We start from the raw sequence: 19,511 nt of genomic DNA on the forward strand, positions 1-19,511 counted from the left end.
AAATGTTGATATAAACTAATTTTATTTAAATATTACATTTTAATTTTATTATTATTTTAATATTTTATTATTGCTATATCATCATATTATTATTGTGTCTTTATTTTTATTATTACTGTTTTATGATTTTAATAATAATAATATCATTATTATTTACAATTTTGTATTATTACTATTGTTATTTTATGAATTTATTTTAATTGTCATTGTTGTTTTTAAAATTTTTGTATTATTATTATTATTAATGAGTTATTATTATAAAAAAAAAACGCACCACGTCCATAAGAGACATAATCAGTTACCACCATGTCCATATTCTACTAATGTGTACAAGTTTCACATTCTCGTTCTTTTTTTCTACTATCGTTTTAACTGACCAAATATTTGTTATTTTGTTCTACATCTACAAAAATGAAAATTATGAGCATAATTTAATATTTTTGGTTATGTTGGTTGATTTAAATTATATTATTGAAGTAAGTGTTTGTTTCAAAGTATCATTTTTATTCTATAGAAAAGTAAAACAAATTAATACTTGGTGAAAAACAAAATGTAAATATGCAAAAAAAGACAAAAAGAAAAAGAAAATAAAAACTAGTGTAATTCTACTTCTAAATAAATAAAAACATACTAAATTAAAAACAAAAGTTTTTAGTCATTTTCAGACATAATGACATCTATTTTTAATCTTGTATTTATGCCATTAATAAATTAAAAAAAAATCCAGACTCTTTTTAAAGACTACCAATCTTTTATTTGTTTTTTTAGTTTATAACTATATTATATTATTACAGTATGTTAGGCAGAAATTAACCTTTATGATACTTAAAAAAAAAATTGTGCAAAATTTTTAACCCATATAGTACATACGTTAAACTTTTTCTAGTCTTTATCATCTAAAGTTATAAAAAGTAAAAAATAAGAAGAGTGTCTATATAGACTAAAATAAATTGTGCAAATTTTTTAACCTATATAATACATATTTTTAGCTTTTTCTAGTTTTTATCATCTAAAGTTATAAAAGGTAAAAATAAAAAAAAGTGTTTATACAGACTAAAATTAATTATTTATAAATATAGTTGCCAATTTGTAAAATTTGGTCAACTACATAAACTAAATAATTATTTTTATTTTAACTTAAAAAAGTTTAAAGAAAATCTGAGTAATTAAAATAATCTGTACAAATAAAAACGGTTAGTTATTTTGTCAAAATATTGTTTTTCTTTCAAGATCCAAAATATAAGGTGTGTGTTTAACATATATACATATACATTTGTTGCAATACATATACATTTATTACAAATTCGGATTACAATAAAGTTTATATATTTAGAAAACTTTTCTTTTTCTATACATCAAAATAAATATTGTAAGATATAACCTTAGTAAATATAAATTTTAGTGGTAAGTATTTTCCATGATCACACACAGTAAATAACTTCAGATGAGTGTTAAATTTGATTTTATAATTAGGTGATAGTTAAAAAACCATTTTACTTGTGTTTAGATAGTGTTTTTACTCATTAAGATAAAAATTATTTTTTTTCAACTTCTAAAAGTGAAAAAAGTCAATTAAAAAAATAAAGTCATACCAGATACACATTACTCCATTGACGGCTAAAATTACAGGGCGCATGCCATTAGATTGTGATATATGACCGCACCGTCACCCGGTGCATTCGTAGCGGACGAGGTTGGGGAATTTTTACTCAAAAGAGAGACAACTTATAGTTCTTCATATATATATTTTATATAGTTATTATAAATATTTGTCCCACTTTATTTCTTTTCTATCATACTTTGCAAGGCACCGAAAATTTCCGATTCTAATTGCGGTTGGAGAGGGGAACTGAAAGCAGATAAACAGTGTCTTCTTCTCCCACTTCTCGAAACTTGACAGGGCTCAGATCTAGAGGAAGATCCATTTTCTCCATCGAGAAAATGGAGCAGTTCATCGAAAACCTGCCGCCGATGGATCTGATGCGATCTGAGAAGATGACCTTTATTCAGCTCATCATTCCGGCCGAGTCCGCACACCGCGCCATCTCCTATTTAGGCGAACTCGGTCTTCTCCAATTCCGCGACGTAAGTTCTCTTCCAGATCCGACCAAGCTCTTTCGAGATTCCTTGCCATTTCCTCTTTTCTTTGCACTTTTCTTCTTTGCATTGCTTCTCAAGGTCTTATTTGAGCTGAGTGTGGAGTTTTGGCGCTTATACATTCCTGCGTCGCGGTGTAGCTTGAATTAGTATGTTCTTTTGTTTGGATGTTAGTTGAACTGAGTGTGGACCTCTAGGAATGATGAAAAGGCAGCACTGTGGGATTCAATGTATATTCAAATGCTGATGATAACGGTGAATTCGGCTAGTAATTCAGGACGTAGTGGTTTTTGGTTTCACTTATGGTTGACCAGTTTCATTGCTCAGGTCTTGTTGTGTTCGGGATTACTTTTTTTTTTCAGAACTGTTGTTGTTTTTATTAGGTCATTAGCATCTGTTTTAGAATGTTATAGGGCGCCCTCCTCGGTAGTTGCTTAATAAGTGGTCGAGATCTGTCCACACAACATGCAATAGTCGCTACGCGTCTTGAGAGTTGTTGGGCTTTTGATGGTCTTATAGGAAACATTTGTAGTTCAAACTAATTTCTTTCCTTCTTTGTATAGTAGAAATACATTTTGGCCGGCCTTGTAAATTTTATGGATTGGATGTTGCTGGAGTAAAAGTTTTCTGTGGTTTGTCATCATTGCATTTCTATTGATACTGTTTTCTTGTTTGCAGTTAAATGCTGATAAAAGTCCCTTCCAGAGAACATTTGTTAATCAGGTAATCTGCATTGCACAAATGAGAATTCCTGTTAATTTACTGGTACAATTATGATTGTGGTAATGTTTTTGTGTCCTCCCTTATTACAGTTGGAGATATAATCCCTGCAGGGGTTCGTTATATAGTGACTGTGTAATCATATAGCAGTATCTATAATAGAGAGACATGCCTTTTCTCAGTCAAGTTAGCCTAGCTGTTATGTCTGTCCTATATAGTGCTAAGTCATCAACTAGTATAGGTTTAGGTTGTTAGAAACAGTTCTCAGAGTCTATATAAATGTACTCCCTCTCGCATTGAGACATTGAGAATTACAACTTCACTTTAAGATTCTCTTTCCGATTCTTCTAATGATTAATATTAACTGCATCTCTTTGGCAGGTCAAACGATGTGCAGAAATGTCAAGAAAACTAAGATTCTTCAAGGATCAAATCAGTAAAGCTGGCCTCTTGTCTTCTTCTCGTACTGCATTGCAACCAGATATTGACTTGGAGGATTTGGAGGTCTGTTTCTATTTTTTATTCTTTTCTCACAGTTGATTACTGCCTGACGGACTTAGAGTTAGCACTTGGGTTACATTGTGCCATGCTGTCAATAGTAACACGATGCTCTAACATAATTTAGTGGTAATCACTTTGCGGTTTTGCGAGTGTGATCAAAGATTTTCATTCTTAAATCTGACAATATACTTTTTGTTTGCTTTATTTTTATTCCAGATACAACTTGCTGAACATGAACATGAGCTGATTGAAATGAACTCTAATAGTGATAAACTCCGGCAATCATATAATGAACTCTTGGAATTCAAGATTGTATTACAAAAGGTATGTTTTTCCCTGGGTATATTTTGTGGTGAGCATATTCCAGGTTATCTTTAAGTACTGAAGATGTTTTTGCTTCCTGTTATTTTGGTTACATTAAGCTTCCTGTTGAAGTTGAGTTAGCAAATAATGATTATGATTATCATAATTTAACATTAGTTATACACTTTTTTTATATTATTTTATCTGCTTTCTTTATAATGTATTCCATCCAATTCCAGTATTGTATTTATTTTTAATTCATGAATTCACCATGTTCTTTTAATGAGTAAAATATCTTCGCAATGCCTTTTGTCATGTATTCAAGATATAAGTTTTTGGGTAAATTTCAGGCATGTGGCTTTCTTGTTTCAAGTCATAACCTTGCACTTTCAGATGAAAGAGAACTACAAGAGAATGTATTTTCAAATGATGCCTATGTAGAGACAGCATCTTTGCTTGAACAGGTTTTTTGTTGTATCCTTTATCATCCTTCATATCTTTTAGCATGATTATGACAGATACTGTCACTAATTTTCAAATATTATTTCATTCTGCAAGTGCACTATTCTAAATTGTTTATTACAGGAAAGGAGGCCTCAGTCATCAAATTCGTCTGGTTTAAGATTTATCAGTGGGATAATCTGTAAATCCAAGGTTCTTAGGTTTGAAAGAATGTTATTTCGTGCTACAAGAGGCAATATGCTATTCAACCAGGAACCAGCTGATGAACAAATCATGGATCCTGCTTCAACTGAGATGGTTTTCTTCCTTCTTTTTACCTCTAAGAAGATTGATAATTGAGCTCTTTGTTTCCTTCTTCCCCCCTCCTCTTTCAATCTGTATTTGTCATTTTGAGTTCCTGATCCTAGTTGGCTTGTATTCCCATTTTCTATGCATAATAACTCTGACTTCTGTGGTTTTCCTTTTCAGATTGAAAAAACAGTGTTTGTCGTGTTTTTCTCTGGGGAACAGGCAAGAACAAAGATTCTGAAAATTTGTGAGGCATTCGGTGCAAATTGTTATCCTGTTCCTGAAGATATTAGCAAGCAGAGGCAAATAACTAGAGAGGTGAGTGTGCTTCAGCTAGGAATATGTTATTTTTGGTCTCTTAAATTAGTGTTTTTTCATTATGAAATGTGGTTCGAGCGTATTTGTCTGTGATTTAAACTAATACTTTTGAACTCCATATATTGCTCTTGTAATACAGACTCTTTTTCAATTAGCAGCACCTATACCTAATTATATGCCATCAGTTTTTTGAGTTTCTTTTTTAGCAGTACCATTCATGGTATGAATGTGGTAAGTGTAGTTTGGATACTCAATCGAATTCAACTGTACCTTGTACTTAATATTCCTGTTGTATGTTTCACCTTAACTAACTACACATACAAATAGTTGCAAATATGATGCTTATAGTGGAAACGTTTATTTTTTGGTACAGGTTTCATCCCGTCTTACAGACTTAGAGGCAACTTTGGAAGCCGGGATTAGGCACCGGAACAAGGCTCTAGCTTCTGTTGCAGACCATCTAGGGAAATGGATGAACATGGTAAGAGTTTGCTTCTTTATGTCTTATTCAATAAGATCTTTATTTTATCTAAGTTTCTACTACAAACCATTCCTAATATCTGATTAATGTGCACGTGTAATAGATATATATTTTGTACCAATAGATCTCATCCTTATCAATTTGTCCTAGGTAAGAAGAGAGAAGGCTGTGTACGATACACTGAACATGTTAAACTTCGATGTTACAAAAAAATGTCTTGTGGGAGAGGGCTGGTGCCCTCTGCTTGCCAAAACACAGGTATTTCTTCCCAAAAATTTTAATAATTGAAAAATCATCAGTATTCATTTTCTAATAAAGAGCTTGCATTTAATGATTTTCCAGATGCAGGAGGCACTGCAACGTGCAACTTTTGATAGCAATTCTCAAGTTGGCATAATCTTCCATCCACTAGAGGCAGTGGAATCACCACCTACATACTTTCGGACCAACACTTTCACAAATCCATATCAAGAAATTGTTGATGCATACGGGTGAGCGTAGTTACTATTAATATTGACCTTGTATAGTTTCTTTAGTAGCTGCCACATGAATTATTGAATATCTTGTAGTAATTTTTGGAGAGGTTTATATGCATTGTCTTTTCTGAAGTTAGAAATTTGCATTATATGCCATACCTCTGTCTGATAGGTATATGTTCTACCTCTAACATGTTGAGTTTATTAATAGAAATCAGAGTTTACGAATAAATGGAACAATCAAAAATATGAAGTGTGAAAAGTGGAATAGTGAAAATTCACTATTATGATAAAACAGAAAACTCAGAAGGTTCCAGGACCCTCTGTCCAGAGCCAAGCTCCTGAGAAGAATCGTAATAATTCTTCTCCTCCCACTCCATCGAAAACAAAACGTGTCCCCTCTCACATCCTACACCTAAGAATATATAACAACCCATACTCTTTTTCTCTCTCTTCTAACTAACACATTTCCCTCACAAAGCCACGTCACCCTTTTCTCTCCTCTTATAAACTCTGCCCTACCTATTTTTATTATTTCCTCCTCCTTGAATCAAGGGTTCATTGACTTCCCTAACACCTGGGTACGTATCAATGCCTTCTTCATGAATTAAAGCCTTGTCCTCAAGGCTAAACTCAGGAAATTGACTTCTAATATTTACTTCATCTTCCCAAGTTGCTTCGTCTACATTATGTTCCCTCCATTGAACCAGTTCTTGTTTCTTAGTTTCCCCTCTTTTGGTGTAGTTCGTAGTGGCTAATATGGCCATAGGAACTAATACTTCGGCTCTGCATCATCTAACCATGTAGGGAGAGCATCCACAACCTTATACTTGCCCACCGCCTTCTTCAGCAACGATACATGAAAAACATGATGGATCTTTGAAGTAGGTGGTAATTTCAGACGATATGCCACCTCTCCTACTTTCTCCTCTACTTCAAATGGTCCATAGTATTTAGCACTTAATTTATGATTAATTCTGCTTATGACCGACTGCTGTCTATTCTGTTTCAACTTCAAAAACACAAGATCTCCCACAGAAAAATGTCTTTCCCTTCGATGCTTATTAGCCTGAATCATCATTCTGTCTTGGGCACGCAATAAATGAGACTTCAACTGTCTTAATGCTTCATCCCTCTCCAGAAGATCCTTTTGAACAGCTGCTACCCTCACCTCTCCTTGAACCACCTGTACAATCTTAGGAGGAGATCTTCCATACACCGCTTCAAAAGGAGTCATTTGCGTGGAGCTGTGATAAGTGGTATTAAACCACAACTCTGCCCACGGCATCCAAATCACCCATGTTTTGCGTTGATCAGTAATAAAACATGAGGTAGGTCTCTAGACATCGATTAGTTACCTCAGTCTGTTCATCCGATTGCGGATGATATGCCGTGCTCATTTTCAACTTTGTTCCTTGCATCTTAAAGAGCTCCCTCCAAAACAAGCTCATGAATATAGGATCCCTATCACTCACCACCGAATTTGGTACTCCATGCAGCCTTATTACTTCTTTTACAAAAATCTCAGCTAAGGACTTTGCCGTATAAGGATGTTTAAGGGGAACAAAATGGCAGTATTTTGTTAAATGATCCACTACTATGCTTCAAATCCTTTAGACCGGGGCAATCTAGTAATGAAGTCCATACTGATATCCTCCCAAACTCTTTCCGGAATCGGTAAAGGCTGTAATAAACCATTAGGGGCTGCTGTTATGTATTTCTGCCTCTGACAGGTATCACATCCTTGGACAAATTGTTGGACATCTTTCTTCATTCCTTTCCAATACACATTGGCTGCAATTCTTCTATAGGTTCGGTAGAACCCTGAATGACCCCCTTGCGAAGTAGAGTGAGCTTCTTCCAATAACCTATTGACCCACACAGATTTCTCCGGTACCACTAAGCGGTCCTTATAATATAAAACACCTTGTTTATATTCATATCCCACATAAACTTGTCCAACCTTCATTTCTTCTATTAACTTCTTCAATTTATCATTAACATCTACCGGTGCATTAAGGTCTTGCCAATCTAACCAAACTGGAAAAGACACCATGCTCTTCATTTCTCCTTCATCTCTACTTCGGGATAGAGCATCTGCCGCCCCTTGATTTTCTTTGCCAGGCTTATAAACAATCTCAAAATTATAGCCTAATAGTCTAGCCAACCAGTTTTGTTGTCCTCCTGTTGTTATCCTTTGCTGCATTAATTGCTTAAGACTCTTCTGGTATGAAAAAACAGTAAATTTGCGACCCAAAAGATAAGGCTTCCAATGTTGGATAGCCAATGCCACTGCCATCAACTCTCTTTCGTAGGCTGACTTAGTCAAGTTGCGTGAACTCAAGGCCTTGCTATAGTACGCCATAGGTCTTTTTCCCTGCATTAGGATCGCTCCAATCCCTGTCCCCGAGACATCACATTCCCGGACGAACTCTTCTTCAAAATTAAGGAGCCTCAACACTGGTGCTGAAGTGACCCTTCGTTTGAGCTCATCAAATGCTTCTTGAGCTCGTTCATTCCACCCAAATCCATCCTTTCTAGTAAGCTCTATTAGTGGTTTAGCTATCTTACCATAATCTTTTATGAACTTACGATTTTAGCCTGTGAGACCCCAAAATCCACGAACTCCCTTCACGTTCTTGGGAATTGGCCACTCTAACACACTACTAACCTTCGCTGGGTCCACCGCAACTCCCTGTATGGAAATGATATGCCCCAAATACTCCACCTTCTCATGGCCAAACAAACATTTTTCCTTGTTTGCAAATAATTGGTGATCTCTCAACACCTTCTCAAGCAATTGCATATGCTCTTCCCAACTGCGAGTATGTCATCAAAACACACTAATACCCCTCGTCTCAACAGCGTCCGAAAAACTTCATTCATGAGAGCTTGGAATGTCGACGACGCGTTCATAAGTCCAAAGGGCATCACGAGGTATTCATAGTGACCTTCATGGGTTCGGAATGTTGTCTTTGGAATGTCTTCCTCCCTCATTCTGACTTGATGTTATCCTAAACGGAGGTCCAACTTAGAGAAATATTTGGCCCCATGCAGCTCATCCAATAACTCCTCAATAACTGGGATTGGAAATTTATCTGGAATAGTGGCCTTGTTCAAAGCTCTATAATCAACACACATGCGCCATTTGTTATTTTTTTTCTTCACCAAAATGACTGGGCTAGAATAAGCACTCTGGCTGTGCCTGATATGACCCACTTCAATTAACTCTTGCACTTGTCTCTCAATTTCATTCTTCTGATGATACGCATATCTGTAAGGCCTCACGTTAATGGGTTCTTGTCCTGGTTTGTGATGAATTTTGTGTTCCTTTACACGGATAGGAGGTAGCCCCTTAGGCTCTTCAAACACATCTCTGAAATGCTGCGGCAAGTGGTTTAAGACACACTGTTGCTCTGGACCCAACTCTGCAACTTCCATCTTCTCTCTTTCCTCCAACACCCCACACACTGAAATTAATAATGAATCCCCATGAGGGACCCCTCTTAGCAGTTTCTCGCCTTGCTGGGTTTGGATCTTCATCCGCTATTTTTTCCAATCCACAGTGGTCTCTCCCAACGTCGTTAACCACGACATCCCCAATATCACGTCCATGTCCTCCAAATCGAAGAGAAAAGCATCAATTTCAAACTTACCATCATCAATGCTTACTTTGATACCTCGACAAATCCCTTGAGTCTCGGATTTGTGTCCATCTCCCATCAAAATCTTCATTTGTTTGGTTCTTTCCCACTGCCAACCCAAAGCTTCAACAAGCTTTCGCGAAATAAAATTGTGTGTGGCTCCGCTATCGACCAAGAACAACATCGGAATCTCCCCAATCAGCCCACGTAGCTTCATAGTCCTCGGTTGATCATTTCGGTCTCTCGTGAGGGAGCAAAGATTTAACGTTGTGCATTCTGCCACCACCTCATCTTCGTCATCCCTCTCCTCATTTTCCTCTTCATCACCTTCGCATTCGACTTGGATTTCCTCATTCACCATGACCACCCTCAGTTGCTTAATAGGACATTGATGAAGGGGACCGTACATCCCACCGCATTTGAAACACAAGCCCCTTTGTTTTTGGTCAAGAAGTTCTTGACAGGAAAGATGATTTGCTCCTCTATCACGTGACCCCCCTTTACTCTTCGCACCTCAATCCTTCTGAACACTTGGGCCAGGCCCATTTCCTCCCCAACTTCCCCCATTTTGTTTTGGACCAGTTTTTCCCACCACAGTCGAAATGGGTCGGTACTCTACTTGAGATCTGTCCCCTCGTGACTCTTCCCTTCCCTGCCATACTTTATTTCTCCCTGATATCTCCACATCGATGGCGCGAGCTACATTCATCATGTGCCCCCTGGACAAAGGATGTGGCACGTGCAAGCTTCGTATTCTCGCACGTATTTCATACTTCATCCCTTGCGTAAAATACTAAAAATATTGTTCATCGGGCATTCGTGGCACCTGGGCAATGAGACATTCAAAACTTGTAATATATTCTTCGATACTTCCTATTTGTTTAATGGCAGTCAATTGATCATAAATACTCCCTTCTCCCCTGCCTCCGTATCGCTCCAACATCTCTCATTTCAATTCTTCCCAAGTTAACTCATCATATTCATTCAATAGAGCGTGGAAAAAATGAATCGTGCTCCCTTCCATACAAAGTTGAGCGAGATTCACCCAGACTGCCTCTCGTGTCTCCTGTACGTTAAAATAAACTTCAGCTCTTGCAATCCACCCCGCTGGGTCTTCTCCATAGAACGGTGGTAATTCTATTTTCTTCATCGATTGGTCAAATTGTCCCCCTCAAGTTGTCTCATACTTTTCGTTCTCTGCGTATTCACCAATCCTGACCCCAACTCTTTGTTTTCCCCCTCATTAACATTGGTGAACTTCGACATTAAGTTAAGGAGCTTTGATTGGTTCTCAGCGGCTTCTCTACGTAGGGTTACGATCTGTTCTGCTGAATCCTTACGCAACTTCTCTAAGTTGGTTTGGCTCTGCAATGATTGCACCACAAGCTCCTCGACCACCGCTTTGAGTTTAGCGACCTCACCCACTACAAGCTCCGCCTCATTCTCCTCAACTGCTGGTTCTCCTTGAACATTGTTCTTTCTTGGTGGCATGGTTTCCAATCAAGAAATATTGTTCCGGCAAGTCGGACCAATTAATAGAAATCAGAGTTTACGAATAAATGGAACAATCGAAAATATGAAGTGTGAAAAGTGGAATGGTGAAAATTCACTATTATGATAAAACAGAAAACTCAGAAGGTTCCAGGACCCTTTGCCCAGCGCCAAGCTCCTGAGAAGATCTAGATTCTTCTCCTCCCACTCCACCAAAAACAAAACGTGTCCCCTCTCACATCCTACACCTCAGAATATATAACAACCCATACTCTTTTTCTCTCTCTTCTAACTTGTTGAATATAGTGAAAAACTATATTTAGATTAATCTCCCTTGTGTTAAATACACACACATAGGGTTCTCTATTTATAATAGAAGAAATATGGGCTAAGCCCAAAATACAAATGAGAAATAATAACAAACTAACTAAAAGATAAAAGATATAATATATCTAACACTCCCCCTCAAGCTGGAGCATACAAATTGTATGAACTAAGCTTGGAATAGATGAACTCAGTGTTGAACTAGATGATTTGTCTTCAGAGTGTGAGGCAAACACAGCAGCTTGTGAAACTTCAACTTCAAAAGTGGATGAAGGAGAGCAATGGTGGACAATGACAAACTGCAAGGACTGATTCCCAATCAATGATGGATGAGTGACGGGATCAACAGTGGTAGCTGAAAGCTAAGAGCTACAAAACTGCAGGGACTACACTAAATCCTCATCAATGATGGATGGGTGACGGGATCAACAGTGGTAGCTGAAATCTACAAAACTGCAGGGACTACACCCATATTTATGTGACTTGCAGTGTCTTGGAAACGTACTCCCCCTTAGTGTGAAGGTGGAAATCTGAAAGATCACAGTTGCTGAACCACTAAAACAAAACAAAATATTAAGCTACAATGCTGAAATAAAGGCATCAAAGATCCAAAGACATGTTGGAGGTCCAAAATTCTTTGCTGGACAACTCCCAAGTGGTGATACTTAGCAGTGTATCACAAGAAGATCGGGCTAAACTCTAGCATCGAACAACGGCAAACAGTGCTAACTCTAGCACCAAACAGCAGCAAACAGTGCTAACTCTAGCACTGAACAGCGGCAAACAGGGCCAAACATCGGGCTAACTCTAGCACCGAAAAGTGGCAAACAGGGCCGAACAGCGGCAAACTAAACGGCGCCGGACAGCGGAAACGGCACCTGGACAGCGATCAATAGTGGCTGGACAGTGGTCAAACGGCGCGGACAGTGGTCAAACGGCGCGGACAGCGGGAAACGGCGCCTGGACAGCGGGAAACGGCGCGTGGACAGCGACAAACGGCGCGGGGACAGCGACAAACGGCGCGGGGACAGCGGCGATGGTCTGGTTGGCGAGACCGACTCCGATCATAAGTTGGGCAGCCATGGAGAGGGAGAAACCCTAAAAATTCAAAGTACTCCGATTTATGCAACGACCACAGATCCAGAAAGAGGGCGAAGAGGCGATCACGGCAGTGCTGATCGGCGGCGGAAATCTCCGGCGACGCGCCGGCACGCGCGGCGGCAGCAGCGGCAGCGGTGACTCTTGCGGCGGCGCGTGGAGGCGCGTGAGAGGTCCGTTCGCCGCGATCTTCATACCACGGTGGTCGCCCGGTCGAGACGATTCCGATGGTGTGGTCGCCGGTCGATTCTGGAACTCCGGCGGCGGCGGCGGCGGTGGCCGGAGGCGGCGACGGACTGGCCGGAAAGAAGCGGCGGCGACGGTGGAGAGATCTGACTGCACGGTGCTGACTGTGGCACAGATTTAAGAGAAAAAGAAAGAGAGAAGGGTTGCCCACTGAAATTTTAGGGGCTGCCGGCGGCCATGGCGGCCAGCCGCCGGCAGACAGCAGAGACACCAGAAGAAGATCAGAGAACCTGCTCTGATACCATGTTGAATATAGTGAAAAACTATATTTAGATTAATCTCCCTTGTGTTAAATACACACACATAGGGTTCTCTATTTATAATAGAAGAAATATGGGCTAAGCCCAAAATACAAATGAGAAATAATAACAAACTAACTAAAAGATAAAAGATATAATATATCTAACATAACTAACACATTTCCCTCACAAAGCCACGTCACCCTTTTCTCTCCTCTTATAAACTCTGCCCCACCTATTTTTATTATTTCCTCCTCCTTGAATCAAGGGTTCATTGACTTCCCTAACACCTGGGTACGTATCACTTATTTCTTGGAAAGATAAACTTTCCGTGAAAGAAAACTATTTGTAAGTTTTTAATATATGTTTCACCTTAAGTTTCTTTCACCAATCTTCTGATGGAGTCCACAATTTGAATTGTCTTATGGGTGGGGTATTTGAGTGATTAGATAAGTGAAGAAGGATAGCAAAGCTTTGTATGTGGGGAGTGAAGGGGACAAATTTCAAGTATTAACCTGATCTCAGTACTGCACAAAATTAACATTTGCTGACGGGAAGGTGCAGGAATTGTCTTTTTCCCACCCTTTTTTACTGTTTTTAATTTTAAACTTGTTTCTGGATCCAATGTCTGTTCAAGGGTTTTCAAAACTTCCTTGGCAGTTAAATCATGTAATATTACTATAACATGTTTATTGTTTTAATTTGTTTTCCGGATTGATTCTAGGGATTTAACATGATCGATACTAGTTATTTAGCTTCCTAGCTATTTCATAAACCCACGACAATGATTAGATTCCTAATAGCCCTTTTACATGGCAGTGTTGCAAGATACCAAGAGGCGAATCCTGCAGTTTACACAACTATTATATTCCCTTTCCTATTTGCTATGATGTTTGGGGACTGGGGTCATGGAATTTGCCTGTTGCTAGGAGCATTGGTTCTTATAGCACGTGAAAACAAGCTCAGCACACAGGTAATTTCATTCTAACTGTAATACAATAATATAATATTGGAAATGTACCCAAAATTACGTTGTTGGTGATGGAAGATCAGGCGAAATGCACATACTGGCGTGAGATATGTTGTGGTTCATCTTGGGTGAAACATAGTATTTAGTTGAGACATGTCACATTTGAATGTTCCTTTTCCTTCTAAATCTAAGTAGGGTCATCAGGGTTGGTGTCAATGAAGCTTTTTATTAGCTGCCGAGCATTCAAATTCCCATTGCTGGGCTTCCAGTTTGCGTATACCAAATAAAGAGATAGTAAATTATAAGGGCAAGATGGGAACTGAGGTGGAGTTTATTAGAGGAGCCGGGTAGAGTGGACAGATGGCAGTAAATTAATGATAAAAGAAGTGTGGAAAGCACTGGGAATAGAGGGAATACAAGGGAGGGAATGCATTCTGGGAGGGTTTGGTGTAGGGGCATAATAGCGTTACTGCTTCTGAATTTAACTCTATATTTTTCATTTCTATCTGTTATTCTTCTTGCTTCTGTTGCTGAAAACAGAGCTCTGCTCTATTATTTCCCTGTAATTCCAGTGTGAATACCATTTTCCATCAGAATGAATTAGCTTTATGGTGGATTTTGTTTCTTGGATGCCAGCATTGCTTCTTTTCCCCCAAATATATTGAAAATTGAAATGTTATATTGAAATGACTTTCTATCATTACTCTATTGTTTACTTTTATTCTGCTGTTGGTTGCAATTCACGCTCACAAGTTTTATTTTTATTTTTTAATTTCTGCCAGAAACTTGGAAGCTTTATGGAGATGCTGTTTGGTGGGCGCTATGTGATTCTTCTAATGGCTCTATTTTCAATCTATTGTGGCTTAATCTACAATGAATTCTTCTCTGTCCCTTTCCACATATTTGGTGCATCTGCATACAAATGCCGCGATAGTTCTTGCAGGTTGTTCTATTTGTCTCTGAGATGATTTCGTATTAGTTAATTATTTTTTTGTCTTAATATCTGGTATACCATGCCTTACTAATTGATTGGATATGTAACTATTTTACTTGGCTTGTACAATCAACATTTTTCAATAGTTTCCCAGAGTTGTTTATCTATCTATTTACATGGGGACATTTGTAGTAAGAGAGCGATTGAGGTGTGAAGAGTAAATCTTCATACAAAAATTATCAATATTATTTGAATTATATCATTGAGATTCGCTCCTCTCACATTACACACATACATACATGCATACAGACACACAAATTTACATGATTGAGGGTTCGTCCATTTTCTTGCCCATTCCCGCTCCCAATTTCACAGATTTTCGCCCCTCTCATTTTTCCTGCTCCTTTGCATGATTTTCTCCTGACTACTTTTGCTGCCACTTAATTTTTTCCTGCCACTTTTTCAATGTTTTCCACACCATTTTTAGAATAGTTCTAGGATAGATCTCTTTTTGCAATAGTTCTAGAATAGTTTTCTTGACTGCTATATATCATGTTGGTTTTTATTAAAGATTGTGCATATATATACATACATACATATATACATACATACATATATACATACATACATATATACATACATACATACATATATACATACATACATACATACATATATACATACATACATATATACATAAATATATATATATATATATATATATATATATATATATATATATTTGTCTGTCTGTGTTTCATGTATCTGTTAAGGAGTACTGTCCTTTATATGTCACCTGTTAAACTAAGAAAAGTATCCAAAAACACTCAATTCCCCTTCCCCCCCCCCCCCCCCCCCCCCACACACACACACTCTGAGAAACACAAGATCATTTTCAAATGTATTAACTACTAAGTTCCTTTATACATGTTTATTAATGTGATGTCTACTCATTTCCATAACAGTAGTAGATGCATTTATTATTGGGCTATTAACAATATGAGGCATAAATACTCATTGGTTGAAGAAATTACCCTTAAATTGAGTGGTGTCATCAAATATAACTACCTATTAAACCATTAATTCCATGGATATTTTAGGAATAAAGTTAAAACTTATGGCATTATTAATTAAAATTAACCAATTTAACAGCTTTATTAATCTTGATGAATTAGGTATTTGTGTTTTATATAAAGGACCGAGGTAGTTTTTAGTCCTAGCTTATTTTTCCTATAATCAGCTACACTTCTGTGTATACGTTCGTATCCAGATGAAAAAGAGAATAACAGGTATAAAGCTGCTAGGTGTCGTATTTAAGAAGAGAATATAAGTTACAAATGGCTTTAAATGTCCTGCTATCCTATGTGAGTTTACTGTTTTAACGACCAGAAGATTTACTATGCAACCATTGACATAATCCAGGACTATTGAGTAATGATTCACTTTTCACTCAGTTTTTTATCTTCATATATATGTCATTGGGAATAGTTTGGTTGGAATCTCCTGCACAGTTGCACTACTTTCATTTACTTTATTTGTTTTATATCCTTTTCCTCCTTCAAGTTGTTCTAATTATAAATGTATTGGATGTGAATTTACATTTTGAAACCTATTCTGCAATTTCTTGTTTTTTGTACGCATCCAGGTTTTAACCTTGGTGCTGTCTAATGTTTCAACATTCCTCACCTTTTATCAGGGATGCACATACTATTGGTTTAGTCAAATACCAAGATCCATACCCATTTGGTGTGGATCCCAGCTGGCGTGGAAGTCGTTCAGAATTGCCTTTCCTGAATTCTTTGAAGATGAAGATGTCCATTTTGTTTGGTGTCGCACATATGAACTTAGGAATTATATTAAGTTATTTTAATGCACGGTTCTTTGGAAGCTCATTGGATATAAGGTGTCTCACTATTCTGCTTGGCCTGTGCTGATATTATTGTGCCATTCTTTTGGTAGTTGATTTAATTTGCTCTTTATGTTATTACCAGGTACCAGTTTGTGCCACAGATGATTTTCCTTAACTGTCTATTTGGGTATCTTTCCCTTCTCATTGTTGTTAAGTGGTGTACTGGCTCTCAAGCAGACCTTTATCATGTAATGATATACATGTTTTTAAGCCCGACGGACAATCTTGGCGAGAATCAGTTGTTCTGGGGCCAAAGACCACTTCAAGTATGATTCTCGTTCTTCTATTCATTGTTGAATAATAGTTTGGTGTTTCTTGCTTTTTTTCATCATTCTAAATTAGTGCTTTGTTGTGCAGATTGTGTTATTGCTTTTGGCTGTAATTGCAGTTCCATGGATGCTCTTTCCAAAACCTTTTATATTAAAGAAGCTTCATACTGAGGTGCCACATCTACCTGTTTTGTGTATGGTTTTCTTGCTTGAAAGTTTGTAATTATATTCAGCAAGATTACTTTATTGTGTTGATCGATATTTACATGTGCTTGGCTTGAGTTTCCCCCTTTTGGCAGCGAATTTCTGTATAAAGTTGCTGAAAATTGATTCTCCTTGACAAGCATTATAAGATTGATTTTCTTTTGAATCAATATGTTTAAGTAATAAATTACTTATCACTCCTGTCAGCTGTGCTGACAGCTTTTCTGCATATAGTTTGTCTTTGTTCCACACTTTCATTGCAGTTAGTAATTAAGGAGTTGATGCTGAGGAGTTTGTCAAGATTATTAATCTTTTGTCTTTCTGGCATTGTATAGAGATTTCAAGGTCGTAGTTATGGCTTACTGAACACTTCTGAGGTGGATCTTGAGGCTGAGCCTGATTCTGCCAGACAACATCATGAAGAATTCAATTTCAGTGAAGTCTTTGTTCACCAAATGATCCATTCCATTGAATTTGTTCTAGGTTCTGTTTCTAATACAGCATCATATCTTCGTCTTTGGGCATTAAGGTTTGCACAGTCACCATTTTCCTTCATCTCCATGTATTCCTATATTATGGCTTGTTGTTCCTTGTCTAATTTTAATTTCCAATTGTACAGTTTGGCTCACTCTGAACTTTCTACTGTTTTCTATGAGAAAGTCCTGCTTTTAGCTTGGGGGTAAGTTTGACTAATAACGTGTTATATTACTTTCAACATTGCTATTAAGATTTTTCTGTATTGTTTAGCATTACTGAAATGTTTAATAAATAAACCCGCTTGTGGGTGAAAATGTATTTAGTCCACAACTATTCATTTTTAGCCCCTAAAAAACTGTTTGGTTTTTTCCCCTCTTTTTTTTTTTTTTGAGATAGTGACCACGATATCACAAATAAGCAAAAGATCACAATGAGATGGATGCTTTGATTTTAGGGACTAAAGTGAATCAAAATTTTGCCTTGATTTTAGTTAGAAACAGTTTTTTATCTCTTCATGGGATAAGTCTAAAAGATATTTTTGAGGTACATTAATTTTTAAAAAGATAATGTGTTTGTGTTTTGTTTTATTAATGTATCCATCATAAAAATTAAGGCCGATCAATTTTTTGTAATAATAAATATTGGTTCTACAATTAATATATTATATATACTGCAAATTTGGTTATATTCGAAGCCTCATGGAAAACCTGTGTTTGGGTTATAATTTCAATATTTTAGCTTTTAGAATTATCTATCTCTCTACTTGGTTTATAATTTCAATATTTTAGCTTTCGGAATTGTCTGTCTGTAATGTTTTTTCATTCCATTGTTGTGTGTATATATAATCTTATTCTTTAATAAATGTCATTCCTGGATATATTTAATACAGATATGACAATCTTATCATTCGGTTGGTGGGGCTCACCGTTTTCTCCTTTGCAACTGCCTTTATACTACTAATGATGGAGAGTCTTAGTGCTTTTCTTCATGCGCTGCGGCTTCACTGGGTAGAATTCCAAAATAAATTCTACCATGGCGATGGCTATAAGTTCAGACCTTTTTCATTTGCTTCCTTAACGGAGGAAGATGATTGATCCATTTATATATGCTGATTCATGGCAAATATATGCAAGGGATATTTACACAAGTGAAGGAAGCACAAAATGAGAATTTGTAATTTAGTGGCTATGGTTGTTAGGTTTTCTTGGTAATATTCCTGCTTGATATTGACCTGACAACAAAATATTCCTGCTCATTTCCTGTGGCTATGGGGTTGTAAGAAGATCTCAGTGCCGATGGTCATGGAAAGTATCTCTAACAGAATACCTGCTTTATAGTTTTGTATTATTTTTCTTTTGCTTAGAATAGGAAACAGAGGAGCCAAGGGCAAGGGAAGACACTGTTTAGAGTAATTTTTTGTAAAGAGGGGTTGGAATCCATCAGAGTGTAGCTACTGGATTTTGGTTGTTTGGGGTTACATACATATATATACATGATGTAGGTCAGGATTTGCAGGGAAATAACCAATTTTTCTGAATTTTTTTTATGTTGATAGATGAAGTTATAGAACCCCAATCTTCTTTTGTAATGATTGATCAAATATATGGAAATCTGAAGTTGAATAATGCCATCTGGATGAGCTTGTATAATGCCAATTTTGGCAACTTACAATTTGAAATGTCACTTCCACTGTCTGTCAAAGTTGAATAAATACTTATATATTTGTTTAATTGTTTAATTAAATTTTAGTGTTATTCAATAATTTCTTATCTTTTAAGGATTTATATTATGAGTTTATTTATAACTTATAATGGTCCAATAAATTCTTATTTTTACGTTTAATTTCTACACATGTGTTTTTAAAGCGTCGTTTTTCAATGGCATGAATGTTTTAAAGTGACTTCTCTGAGATAGATGACACAACACAACCAACATATTACAAGGAAATGGACGCAAGGAAATGGACGCGCTTCCAGTGAATGGATTGAGGAGAATATTTCAAAGTAATGGGAAGCTTTTTTATGGATTGCAGAAAGTTATGAACATGCTCTTTTGTATCG

General features: G+C 37.0%; 1 protein-coding gene and 1 pseudogene across 1 annotated transcript; one reads left to right on the forward strand and one right to left on the reverse strand.

Moving 5' to 3' along the window:
• Nucleotides 1-1,644: 1,644 nt before the first annotated feature.
• Nucleotides 1,645-19,152, forward strand: VHA-A1 (vacuolar proton ATPase A1). Its single transcript, XM_088092330.1, has 19 exons — nucleotides 1,645-1,693; nucleotides 1,808-2,085; nucleotides 2,776-2,820; nucleotides 3,199-3,321; nucleotides 3,535-3,642; nucleotides 3,972-4,085; nucleotides 4,207-4,380; nucleotides 4,552-4,689; nucleotides 5,063-5,170; nucleotides 5,321-5,428; nucleotides 5,513-5,661; nucleotides 13,508-13,661; nucleotides 14,441-14,601; nucleotides 16,289-16,495; nucleotides 16,584-16,767; nucleotides 16,859-16,942; nucleotides 17,310-17,503; nucleotides 17,594-17,653; nucleotides 18,341-19,152. Exons 2-19 carry the CDS (start codon nucleotides 1,942-1,944, stop codon nucleotides 18,543-18,545), a joined length of 2,460 nt encoding a protein of 819 aa, XP_087948456.1. The 5' UTR covers nucleotides 1,645-1,693; nucleotides 1,808-1,941; the 3' UTR covers nucleotides 18,546-19,152.
• On the reverse strand, nucleotides 9,805-10,781 carry LOC148196799 (uncharacterized; annotated as a pseudogene).
• Nucleotides 19,153-19,511: the final 359 nt, after the last annotated feature.

This window comes from Vigna umbellata, chromosome 6 (assembly GCF_029865625.1).
Source record: "Vigna umbellata cultivar VRB3 chromosome 6, Vumbellata_1.0, whole genome shotgun sequence".
Classification (NCBI taxonomy): domain Eukaryota; kingdom Viridiplantae; phylum Streptophyta; class Magnoliopsida; order Fabales; family Fabaceae; genus Vigna; species Vigna umbellata.